This window comes from Sinocyclocheilus grahami, unplaced genomic scaffold (genome assembly GCF_001515645.1).
Source record: "Sinocyclocheilus grahami isolate Dianchi unplaced genomic scaffold, SAMN03320097.WGS_v1.1 scaffold423.1, whole genome shotgun sequence".
Taxonomy (NCBI): domain Eukaryota; kingdom Metazoa; phylum Chordata; class Actinopteri; order Cypriniformes; family Cyprinidae; genus Sinocyclocheilus; species Sinocyclocheilus grahami.
In genome coordinates, this window is record NW_015505602.1 from 923,873 (window position 1) to 937,220 (window position 13,348).

At 34.3% G+C, this 13,348-nt stretch overlaps 1 protein-coding gene across 1 annotated transcript in view; it reads left to right on the forward strand.

The window, feature by feature from the left end:
* The window catches only part of LOC107551410 (deformed epidermal autoregulatory factor 1 homolog), a 15,337-nt gene extending 4,305 nt beyond the window's left edge, over positions 1 to 11,032 (forward strand). The window contains exons 6-12 of the mRNA XM_016232993.1: positions 93 to 158; positions 2,177 to 2,218; positions 2,297 to 2,420; positions 3,493 to 3,621; positions 8,405 to 8,727; positions 10,688 to 10,777; positions 10,854 to 11,032. Of these exons, the coding sequence (XP_016088479.1) occupies positions 93 to 158; positions 2,177 to 2,218; positions 2,297 to 2,420; positions 3,493 to 3,621; positions 8,405 to 8,727; positions 10,688 to 10,777; positions 10,854 to 10,958 (879 nt within the window). The 3' untranslated portion in view covers positions 10,959 to 11,032. The remainder of the gene's footprint in view (positions 1 to 92; positions 159 to 2,176; positions 2,219 to 2,296; positions 2,421 to 3,492; positions 3,622 to 8,404; positions 8,728 to 10,687; positions 10,778 to 10,853) is intronic.
* Positions 11,033 to 13,348: the final 2,316 nt, after the last annotated feature.

A 13,348-nucleotide genomic window follows, 5' to 3' on the forward strand; every position in this document is an offset into this window, starting at 1 on the left:
GAGAATCCCCAGAGACTCATTTAGCAGAACAGCCCAGACCTGTTGCCGTGCTTGACTGAAGTGTGTGTGTGTGTGTGTGTGTGTTTTGACAGGAGCGTATCCTGAACCCTCATGCAGCGTCCTGTACGTGTGCAGCCTGCTGTGATGATCTGTCAACAGTGAGTGACACGGTGACTCAATCTCATTATTATAATCATAATTATACAATACAGTATATATATTACACAAACTCGGAGTAAAGATGAAAAATTATTTTTAAGAAAATGACAACTGAAATAAAATAATAAATACAAATGAAACAAGAATGTAAATTAACAAATACTATACTAATATACTAAATAAAGTAATAAATAAATAGAAAAAGGATGGTCGTGTCTAAATAGTAAGGGCCAGATTTACGAAACAAGGCAAATTAGCATTAGAGCGCAATTCCAAAACAGCGCCGATGGGTGTGGAAATTTCTGCTGGTGATTTACTGACAACGTGCAAATTAAATACAGACGCAACATCTCATTTACATATTGGCCAATTCAATATACCAAACGCAGCATAAATTAGCGTACTCGCAAAAAAGCAGAGCCGATGCTCATCAGGTGCGGGTGATCTTCTCATGACACAGGTGCAAAATAGTTTAAGACATGCTTTTTTTGAGCGTTAAATAATGACGAAAATATCAGCAATTTGACGATAGTAAATCACATTGCGTGATTCATTTTAATACTCTCCTCCCATAAATTTTGCGTCTGAAAGGGATACTCCTACAAATGCATATTCAATAAGGTGAGTTACAAAAATAACTCTATCTGTGCCTTTTCAGCGAATTTTCAATTCGTCACTGTGCATCTTTAGTAAATCCTGACTACTATTTTAATGCCAAAAGACGGTTTGCGCTGGCGCAAGCTAATTGTAAATCTGGCCCTAAACCTTTTTGAGAGAAACATGTGAATATGTAAATGTATAGTATATTATATTTATATATATATATATATATATATATATATATATATATATATATATATATATATATATACTGTTATCAAAAAGTAATATAAAATAAATAAATAAATATTGATTATATACAGATCCAAAATATTTATTTAAACAACATGTATATTTATAAATCAATATTAATATGCAAATGCAAATAAAAAATCTGAATATAAATATGTATTTTGAAATAAAATGAAAAATGATGGCCATGTTTAGACCGTAAATCTTTTTGAGTGAAACTATATATTTATATATTAATTATATTATAAATTATCATGATATAATACTTAAATTGTTATATAAGTATTATTATTATTATTATTATTACTACACAATAATATAAAGTCATAAGGTTAAATATTAAAAACAGAAAAAATATTTTAAACAAGCAATATATTTCTAAATAAATGTTATGTAAAAAGGATTTAAAATAAAAAAATGTACTATGAAATAAAATTAAAACAAAAATGTATGGTTGTGTCTAAATCAGTGAGTAAAATTCAGTTATACAGATATATGAATGTTTATTATAGATTTTAATTATATAAAATATTGTTATATAAATATTATTATAAAACAGTAAAAGAATAATCATATAGATTTAATACGTATAAATAAATATTAATATTCTGCAAAAAATAAATATACATTGTAAGTGTGTTGCATGTGAATCTGTGCATCTGTGAGTCTTTTTTTGACAATCTTAAATGGAAAAAGTCGTGCTTATTTCATTCTTATATGTGACCCTGGACCACAAAATCAGTCATAAGGGTCAATTTAATAAATTAAAAAAAGAATAAATAAGCTTTTCATTGATGTATGGTTTGTTAGGATAGGACAATATTTGACTGAGATACAACTATTTGAAAATCTGGAATCTGAAAAAAAATCAAAATATTGAGAAAATCGCCTTTAAAGTTGTCCAAATGAAGTTCTTAGCAATTCATATTACTCATCAAAAATTAAGTTTTGATATATTTACGGTAGGAAATTTACAGAATATCTTCATAGAACATAATCCTTATTTAATATTCTAATATTTTTTGCCATAAAAGAAAAATCAATAATTTTGACCCATACAATGTATTTTTGGCTATTGCTGCAAATATACCCCAGCGACTTAAGACTGCTTTTGTGCTCCAGGGTCACATATAACAAAACTTTCTTTTGCCTGTTTCTTCTCCAGTGTACGAAGGACGGATCTTTCGGAGGAGAGAACATCTCCATGGTAATTAGTAATCTCTGAAGTCTCAGTCGTGATGTCATATTGCTCTAGAGACTATTTCTGGATTCTGGTGCCCTACAGACGGGCCCCGTCAGACTGTTCGTCCCTTATAAAAGAAGGAAGAAGGACAACGAGCGGGCAGCTTCTCCTGAGAAGAAGGAAGTTCAGTCTCCAAAGAACATCACTCTGGGTCCTGGAGCAACATGTAAGATCCTTAATGTTCCCCTGTTCTTCTGTATTAACATCCAGTCAAACACTGTCAGTTGAGACTGATTACCTGGTAATAACATCCATCTAAACCATGTCTCCTGTGACCAGATTCTGATGTAGTTGAGAAAAAAATCCATTTGCAGCTAAATGAAAATAAATGGACTGAATTTCTTAATTAACTCACCATGAGTTATTTAGAATACTTTTTTTTTTTTTTTTAAATGTTTGTGTCGGCCAGCAACTAACAACATCACAAGCTGGCGTTGATGTAATATATAATATGTATATATACATATATATTCTCTCTCTCTCTCTCTCTCTCTCTCTCTCTCTCTCTCTATATATATATATATATAAAATAATAAATTAAAATAATAAAATCAATTAAATTCTTACAAATATATACTAAATAAATAAAATAATTATAAAATATATAAATTAAATCCAAAGTCAGAATTCGTTGTTTTCTGCTTCTGACTAAAATAAAACACAAAAATAATACATCAATAATATATAATACACAAATGAATGAATTAATACAAATAAATAATAAAAACAAAATAAATACATAAAAAAAAATAAAACAACAAAATGCATCATTTTCTGCATCTGGCTGAAATATTTTTTTTTATAATTATCATTAATTGAATATTGTATTTCAGTTAGTTGCAGATAATAATGTTTTTTGTTTTTTATTTATTTTATTATTATTTATTTATTTAGTTTTTTAAAAATAATTATTTGTGATTGTTATTTATTTGAATCACGCAATATTAATAGTATGTTAAAAAAGTATGCAAAGGAATCAAAAATATCAATAAAAATATATTATGAAATACAATTATTTATATTTTTATGGTTGCATCTAAATAGTAAACCCTTTGAAGTGAAACTTATAAATATAAATATACAAATGTGTATTTTATAAATGTTTGTATAAGTATTATATAATAATCTTATTATTCCAGTATCCGAAGATATATATATTTAGTCTGTTGTGAGTCTGATATCGACTGTCTGCCTCAGGAGACACCGGAAACGGCTCCCGACTGTCTGTCTGCTCTCAGTTACAGTGACTCCGTCCGGACAGATCACCACATCAGGCACGCTGACCTTTGACCGAACGGCGACAGGAGAGACGGCGGCCATCATCTCCGACAGCCCAGCGCCTGCTGACGTCTTCACCAACACAACCGGTGAGTGGTGCCTTCACAAACACTACAGCCAAAGGGGTTTTTTAATAACCAAAACCACGTACTTGCATACTACTATTTTGGAAGTATGTAGTATGGGTTTTGTGCACAGTATTCTGTACGTATTGAGTATGTATATTCACTACATTTGCCAAAATGTGCAGTATAGAACAGAGCACACTGCGAGGAATACTGTATCCCACAATGCAATGCACTTGGGTTGACCTTCCATTTCCAGTAAGGCGAACGTTTTTTATTATTTGTTCAAATTGGCAAATTGAGGCATTATTACTTATAAACATGCAAGTAAGTGTGTGATAACTGGATGCCCCTTGTATACTGGATGAGTAAAAACAGCCAATCGGATTAAAGCTCTTGCGTTTCTTTGTGTGCAATTTGCATCAGAGGGTCATTGACTGGTCCGTCGGCGGTCTGTGATCGTGCCATCTGAGGTTGAGACTCTCTCCCCCTCTGAAGCCCAGAATTGGCCTCTCTCTGGCTCGTTTTTGGCTGGAAACAAAAAGAGCTGTTATTTTTAGGCCCCTTTGTGTGAGACGGAGGCCGTTTGGAGCTCAGCGTGAGACTCTGATAATGAGTTGTTGTACCCTGTCCAGTTGGGGTGACTTCTGTTAAATGGCACATTTGTAGGACAGAGGGTACGTCGGGTTTATCCTCATATGGGTCACGTTTGGACCGTTCGAACCCATCCTGTGAGCAAATGTCGGGATGTTTGAATGTGTTACTTTATAACACCTCTAAACCAATGATTCATTCTTTATTTCATCTGTGTTCCTAGAAATGATGAATTAATTAAGCACTGCTGAAGGTAATGCATTAACCTTTGAGATTAATTCAACGCGTTTGATGCTGTTAAATTCACCTCATTGTGTTTTGGCACATCTAGCTAATTTGACATCAAGACAGTTTCATTCTGTGGGGATGTTTGAATGTGTTACTTTATAACACCTCTAAACCAATGATTCATTCTTTATTTCATCTGTGTTCCTAGAAATGATGAATTAATTAAGCACTGCTGAAGGTAATGCATTAACCTTTGAGATTAATTCAACGCGTTTGATGCTGTTAAATTCACCTCATTGTGTTTTGGCATATCTAGCTAATTTGACATCATTTCATTCTGTGCAGTGTCACTTTTAAATCCTTAACAGAAATAAAAACTTCTAAACGTCTAAAAACATGAACTCATACACGTTCTATGGCTTCCTGGCTTTATTGTTAATGATTTATCAGCATGTTATTTCAAAAGAAAAAAATTCAGTTAAATTCTATTAAATGATTCAATGAAAAATCACAATCAGATCAATTCCTGACGTATGAAGTCATGTGATACATTTTTTTTTAATGAATATTTTATTTTAGCTCACCAATGGATCATTTGCAGTGAATGGGTGCCGTCAGAAGGAGAGTCCAAACAGCTGATAAAAACATCACAATAATCCTCAAGTAATCCACACCACTCCAGTCCATCAGTTAATGTCTTGTGAAGAGAAAATCTGCATGTTTGTGAAAAACAAATCTATCATTAATGCGTTTTAACATCAAACTGTTGCTTCCGATTAAAATACTATTCATATATTCTATAATATTGCTTCCTCCAGTGAAAAAGTGGTCTCGTCTGATTTAGGAGAGAAATATGCACAAATCAAACACCATTTACAAGGCGAAAACAGTCCAGAACAGTTCTTAACAAATATGTGGGTTGAGTTTGATTTGAGAGGATAACAGGAGATGGACTTCTTCCCTGGAGGAAGCATTTTTATGGTATATGGTCTCCAGAAGCAACGGTTTAAAGTTAAAATGTCTTAATGATGGATTGGTTTCTTATAAACACAGTTTTGCGTTTCACAAGACATTAACTGATGGACTGGAGGGGTGTGGATTACTTGTGGATTATTGTGATGTTTTTATCAGCTGTTTGGACTCTCATTCTGACGGCACCCATTCACTGCAGAGGATCCATTGGTACATTTCTCCAAATCTGTTCTGATGAAGAAACAAACTCATCTACATCTTAAATGGCTTGAGAGAGGGTATATTTGCAGCACATTTTCATTTTGGGGTGAACTATTCTTTTAAGTACAAAAATATTTACAAAATAATTATTTTTATTTACTGACAACAACCAATGATCCATACATTGCTTTATATCCATCTTTCAAAGTCTTTCTATTCTAGTCTTGCTCTCTTTTCAAGAGATAGGATCAAGGTTTGAATTCTGTCTGAGGGTTGATTTCTGAAGTTGAGGGCATTCATCCAGTGTAGATGTTTCGCCCCAGGGAGCGTCACCTCCGATTGAAAGCGGCTCTGTGTCACTGATCCACCACTGTGCTCTGTGTCTCAGGAAATCATCGCTCTCTCCCTCTTTGTATCTCTGTCAGGCTGTGTGTGTCCGAAATGCTTCAGCACTTCTCTTTTAAAGCATCCTGACCTCGACTCGCTTGGACTGATTCGTGAAAATAACCATAAAAAAAGTGTGTCCACAGCACTGGACCGTAATATTACAGAGAAAATTAATTTCTGCCACAGGAAAATGGGTGCATATTCTCACACCTCCAAAGTATTGATGTAGGAGCAGTGGCCTAGTGGTTAATGCACATGCTCAGACACATTGAGCTGTGGTGCTCATGTGGCCACCGTGAGTTCAAATCCACCTTTCAGGATTCAGGGGAAATAAACATTTATTTTTATAAAGAATATATATTTAGTTTTTTAGTTCAGCTGATAATGTGTATATATATATATATATATTTTTTTTTATACTGGTACATATATATACACAAGTATGTACATTCCACACAAGCAATTGTTCAGGTTTTCATTTTAATTTTAGCTAGTTTTTGTGATTTTAAGTCATTTATATAGTTATAGTTTTTATTTCTTTTTATTTCAATTTTTGTTATTTGGATGGGAAATTTCATTTTAAATGTAATATTTTAGCAACTAGCTAAAATCAAAATGTTTTTATATTTGATTTCAGTTAAAGGAACACTCCACTATTTTTGAAAATGGGCTCATTCAACTCCCCTAGAGTTAAACAGTTGAGTTTTACCGTTTTCGAATCCATTCAGGCGATCTCCGGGTCTGCACTTTTAGCTGTAGCTTAGCATAGATCATTGAATCTGATTAGACCGTTAGCATCTCGCTCAAAAATGACCAAAGAAATCAAGGAACTTTGCTGCCGTACCATGGGTGCAGCAGGCGCAATGGCCTGAATTACGCAGGGCCTGAAAATAGGAAGTTACCTAGCTGGGGACTATTTTCAGGCGCTGCATAATATCATTGCGCCTGCTGTTTTTGAGCGAGATGCTAAAGGTCTAATCAGATTCAATGATCTATGCTAAGCTACAGCTAAAAGTGCTACCGCCAGACCCGTAGATCGGCTGAATGGATTAGAAAACGATAAAACCCAAATGTTTAACTCTAGAGGAGTTGGAAAATGAGCCTATTTTCAAAAATAGTGGAGTGTTCCTTTAATGTTTTTGTTTTTCATTTTTATTAATTTTTTTGTTATTTTAGCTTACCAAGTTAAACATTTTAATTTTAATTTTAATATTTTAACAATTAGCTGAAATAATATATATATATATATAAAATGTATATGTGTATATATACTGTATATGTGTATGCATGTATGTGTGTGTGTGTATATATATATATATATATATATAATTTTATTTCAGTTTATCACAAATGACTGGGGAAATCATGGAAAGTTACTGGTAAAATGTGGGAACTCTGGGCTTGTGGCATTTCACGATTCCGTTTTGCCCTCTTCTACTCATTATTTCACCATCCCTATTAATAAAAGTGACAAAAAGGCCAAAAATAAAAAGCTACAATTTATATTCTTGCTCATAACCTCTTCGTTCTGCGAGTTCCCTAGTATGAATACCCAGTTATGTTTTGTCAGATATAAGCCATGTTTGTGTTAGCAGATGTTTTTATCTCAGAAATAAGGGGATAAAGGGAATTTACTAACAGCAGGACATGTCAGATGTGTTGAATTATGGGAGATGTTTGAGCTAAAACACACAGACCACTGTTTGACTATACAATCAGAGGCTCAGATTCTGTATTTTGAAGCACGTTCACGTATGTTTGATCCTGTAGACAAAGAAACACAAATGAGATCAGTTGTCTCTCCTAGACGGCATTGAGATTCAATGTTTATATTCTTGCTCATAACCTCTTCGTTCTGCGAGTTCCCTAGTATGAATACCCAGTTATGTTTTGTCAGAAATAAGCCATGTTTGTGTTAGCAGATGTTTTTATCTCAGAAATAAGGGGATAAAGGGAATTTACTAACAGCAGGACATGTCAGATGTGTTGAATTATGGGAGATGTTTGAGCTAAAACACACAGACCACTGTTTGACTATACAATCAGAGGCTCAGATTCTGTATTTTGAGGCACGTTCACGTATGTTTGATCCTGTAGACAAAGAAACACAAATGAGATCAGTTGTCTCTCCTAGACGGCATTGAGATTCAATTGAGAGCAAGTGTAGTCAACATGAAATTTTGTTCGTCTGGGTCGAGTCCTTACTGAGACTGTCCTTTCCTGTCTGTTCCGAACCCACCTGGTCTTTTTTAGAACAAAAAGCTTTTAAAATTAAATGTGGGTCAGGGTTAAAGGGAGATCAGGTGAGGACGGACTGTAAATGTGCTAGTCAAGTCCCATCCCAGAGGAACATTTAATCGCGCAGAGGTCTTTCATCACTCAGGAGACGTAGGTTGGGCTTCATCTCGAATGTGTTTCTCCTCAGTGTTGACCACCATTCCTGCGCTGGCGGTGGTCCCTCAGCAGGCCGTGGTGCAGTCTAAACCCTCTCCGTCAGGGCCGATCACGAATGGGCTGGAGACGGCCGAGCAGCGCACGTGGCTTTACCTGGAGGAGATGGCCAATACACTGCTCAACAACGTCCAGCAACTCAAAGTCCTCATCGCACAGGCCAAACAAGTCAGTCAGAGCGTAGCGCATGGCGCCATCAGCCCAGAGAAAAACAGTAGCGTCAGAAAAGAGGTGACAGAAATACTTTATTCAAACAATTACAACCACAAAACTGGTCTCGGGTCAGTGTTGGGGAAAGTTACTTTTAAAAGTAATGCATTACAATATTGCGTTACTCCCTAAAAAAGTAACTAATTGCGTTAGTTACTTTTTATGGAAAGTAATGCGTTACGTTACTTTTGTGTTACCTTTTCTCATCTGGGCTGGGCTTGTTTGTTTGCTTTTAAAAAATAAAAAATAAAAAATTTTGGCAAACGTAAACGCTCTTTCACATCAAAAGTAAAATGAATAAGCCTCAGCCATTTTGAATTGCATGAAGCATAGGACGAAGGAGAAGAAAAAAAGAAACACAAATGTCATGTTTATCTAAAGTCATTTTTCGCTTATTAATATGGTTGAATTGGATCATCGAAAGTCAGCAGCAAAGATATTGGTTAATAAAATGTGATTAAATACATAAAGGATATTTATGTTATTTAACATATTTAGTCAGTCAATAAATGAGAAAACAAATCGGGCCGGACTCCGGCGGTGTAGAAACACTGACTGTCACACACCATCACCCGCTGTGTTTGGCAGGTGCTTCGCTTCAGATGTGACCGAGAGAGAGTGAAGCAGGACTATCAGCTGAAAACACACAGATGCTCCACGGGAAAACGCCAATAGATCCCAGAGTCTTTGCTTGTTTAAAATGCTAGTCTGTGTTGAGGCCAAAATGAACATTCTGGCGTTATTTACTCACCCATGTATTGTCCTATACATGTATCTTGTTATTTCTCTATTGAACACTAAAGAGGAGATTTTGCAGAATGTCCAGGCTGCTCTTCATTCACTTGGCAGGAGATATGTGCTTTGATATTCACACTGTTTTTACTCATATTCACAATGTCTTTGACAACATAAATTTGTATATTAATAGTTGTCACAACATTTTAGGTCTAAAAAAAAACACACATGTGAGAACACCAACTACATCAGCAGATCCCCACATGAGCCACATTATAAAAATTATTCATTCATTTTATAATAATTGTAATATTATGAAATGGTAGTTATTCATTTTTATATACAGTATATATCCTCAAGTTTGGGATCAGTAAGACTTGCAATGTTTTTTAAAGAAGTATCTTATGCTCATCAAAGCTGCATTTATTTGATAAAAAATACAGAAAAAAACCCGTAATCTTGCAAAATGTTATTACAATATAAAATAATGGTTTCTATTTTAATATACTTTAAAATATAATTTATTTCTGTGATGCAAAGCTGAATTTCCATGAGCCATTACTCCAGTCTAAAGTGTCACATGATCCTTCAGAAATCATTCTAATATGCTGATTTATTATCAGTGCTGGAAACTTTTTTTGGAACCTTCTTTGATGAATAGAAAGTTCAAAAGAAGATGAATAGAAAGTCTTTTCTAACGATATACACTACCATTCAAAAGTTTGGGGTCAATACATTTTTATTCTTTCTTTTTTTGAAAGAAATTAAAACTTTTATTCAGCAAGGATGTGTTAAATTGTTAAGAAGTGATAGCAAGGATTTATATTGTTAGAAAAGATTTATATTTTGAATAAATGCTGTTCTTTTTAACTTTTTATTCATCAAAGAATCCTGAAAAAGTATTGCAGTTTGCAAAAAAAAAAAATATTTGGCAGCACAACTGTTGACAACATTGATAATTCTAATAATAAATCAGCATATCAGAATGATTTCTTAAGGATCATGTGACACTTTATACTGGAGTAATGGCTGATGGAAATTCAGCTTTGCATCACAGAAATAAATTATATTTGAAACGATATTAAAATAGAAACCATTATTTTATATTGTAATAACATTTTGCAAGATTACTGTTTTTTTTTTAATATTTTTGATCAAATAAATGCAGGCTTGATGAGCATAAGAGACTTCTTTAAAAACCATTACAAGTCTTACTGATCCCAAACTTTTGAGCGGTAGTGTACATACTTAGATAAAACTATTCTCTTAATAGTATTAATAGTGACACTAGTATGTTTCTTCTGTTTTCCAGCACACGTGTGTGAACTGTGGTCGAGAGGCGTCCAGTGAGTGTGCGGGCTGCCATAAAGTCCATTACTGCTCTGGCTTCTGTCAGCGAAAAGTAATTCCAGTCCTAGCAATCACCATCATATCACAGTGGTTAGAGCCTCTTTATTTTTGGATCCATCTTTCTGCAGGACTGGAAGGAGCATCAGCTGAGCTGCTGTCCACTGGGCACGACTGTCAGCATTCAGGAAGACGCTCAGATGGCCGGTGTGGAGGTGGAGAAAGGGAAGGCCTAGCGCTCTCACCGCAGAACCGTGACGTATGAAGTCTAGATGGGTGATCACTTCGGTTCATGTGTTTTAGTTTAGCTTTAAACGCAATTCTGACTTTTTTTCTCATAATACTAACTTTTTTCTTCAAACTACGAATTTATCTCACAATTGTTTTTTTGTTTTTTTAAGAATTGTGAGATATAAACTCAGAATTGCAAGAAAAAAGTCAGAAATGTGAGATTAAAAGACGCAATTTCTTTTTATTACATGACCGAAACAAAAAACTGAACTTTGAGATGTGAAGTCAGAATTGTGAGGAAAAAGTCAGAATTCAGAGTTTATATCTCACAATTCTGATTTTTTTTCTCAGAATTGCGAGTTTCTAAAAAAATGTCGGAATCTGAGATAAAAAGTCACAATTACCTTTTTTTTATTTTTTACCCACAATGGAAACCAACTTCCATATAAATCTCATTCATGCATACTAATTTTTTTTTAAATTTTCACATTAAAATGGGTTGTTTTGTGCAAATATTATAAATTGAAATCAGAGTGTGGAAAACTATTATGATACTTTTATTGTTTTTTTTTTTGTTGTTTTTTTTGAGCTAGTCAAAGAGCAGCTCAAAACTTATTATTTTGTGTCCTACAGGCAAAAGTCAGTCAAACAGGTCTGGAACACCATGAAGTTGAGTAAATGATGACAGAAGTGTTTTTTTTTTAGGTGAATTACTCCTTTAATTGGACAATAATATATTTTCAGAAACTAATTCTAATGAAGGATTACATTTTTACAGTGTTTTCAAAGCAAAACAAAAATAAATGGGAAGCTTTGAGTTTTTTCATGCCTCTTTATTCGATGGATTTAGGATTTGAGGCCACACACACAAAAGTGTGTTATCATGATATCCTTTTTTTAATGGATTTGACACATTGTAGAGATTAGCTGAGCTTTTCTCAGTGAACAACCACACAGCTGAACCATGCGAAATAATCCCGACCTAAAGTTACGCAAATGCTACCGTGTTAACTCGCAATAGTCAAAGGACAGAAACCTCACCAGATTTCACATTCAAATTCCCTGTTGTTCACCTAAGTCACATTGTACACTTTCTGCATAATCCACTTATTAGTCAAGGGTTTTTGCACTCGATCATAAATTGAACTTTTCATGACCGCTTTCCACTCTATTTCTGAACAAGCCATTTTGCTAATGTAGCCGAATGACCTCTATATGTAAATGAGCTTTGCATATGAAACGAGTATTTATAGGCCAACATCAGCCTCTAAAACAAAACTGCTTTACATTGTGACATTCATCAGCCAGTCAGCAAACAATACGATTAGACATCTTGTTCAAAATAAACCGTAGTCACTCTAATCAGCGACAATATGTATCCTTCTTCCTTTTTATTAGCTCACTGTGATTGGGTTACTAAGAAATGCACTGTAGGTGGTCATGTGTTAATGTTGTAATCTAGTCCAGCTGCTAGACTATTATTGTAGCTCATTTTCAATAAATGCCCCTTTTTCACTATAGGGAGGATGTTTTGAGTTTTGAAAGTTACAGTGAGTTTTCCTACTGCAATTGACTTTCACTTCCTTCGACTGACGTCTTATAATGCGACCCATTTAAGATGTCTGATTCTGATCTGTGGTGCTGAAAGTGTTCAGACGCTTTATTACTTGTGCCATTTTTGAGTGAGTTTCTTTAGAGGTTCCTTGCTCAATTTTGGAGGATATCTGGAATACAATCAGATTTCCCACGAGCAACCTTGGCTGATTGGCTGGGTGTTTTTATGACCTCCCTTTTGTACCTCAGTGTCTAAATGTGAATCGATACACTGGGATAGAAAATTGTTGGGGGAATTATGGGAAGGGCACTCGACGGCTTTAGCCAAAGAGCCAGTCAGTGATGCCAGAATCATCTAAAGAGACACGTCTAGACCGAACGGCAGTGGTTTTCCATTACGCAGGTCAGTGAAGCAACAGATACTACACAGAACAAATGTGACCCTGGACCACAAAACCAGTCATAATGGTCAATTTTTCGAAATTTGAGATTTATACATCATCTGAAAGCTGAATAAATAAGCTTTCCATTGATGTGTGGTTTGTTAGGATAGGACAATATTTGTCCGAGATACAACTATTTGAAAATCTGGAATCTGAAGGTGCAAAGAAATCAAAATATTGAGAAAATTGCCTTTAAAGTTGTCTAGATGAAGTTCTTAGCAATGCATATTACTAATCAAAAATTAAGTTTTGATATATTTACGGTAGGAAATATACTAAATATCTTCATGGAACATGATCTTTACTTAATATCCTAATGATTTTTGGCATAAAAGAAAAATCAATAATTTTGGCCCATACAATGTATTTTTGGCTACTGCTACAAATATACCCCAGCG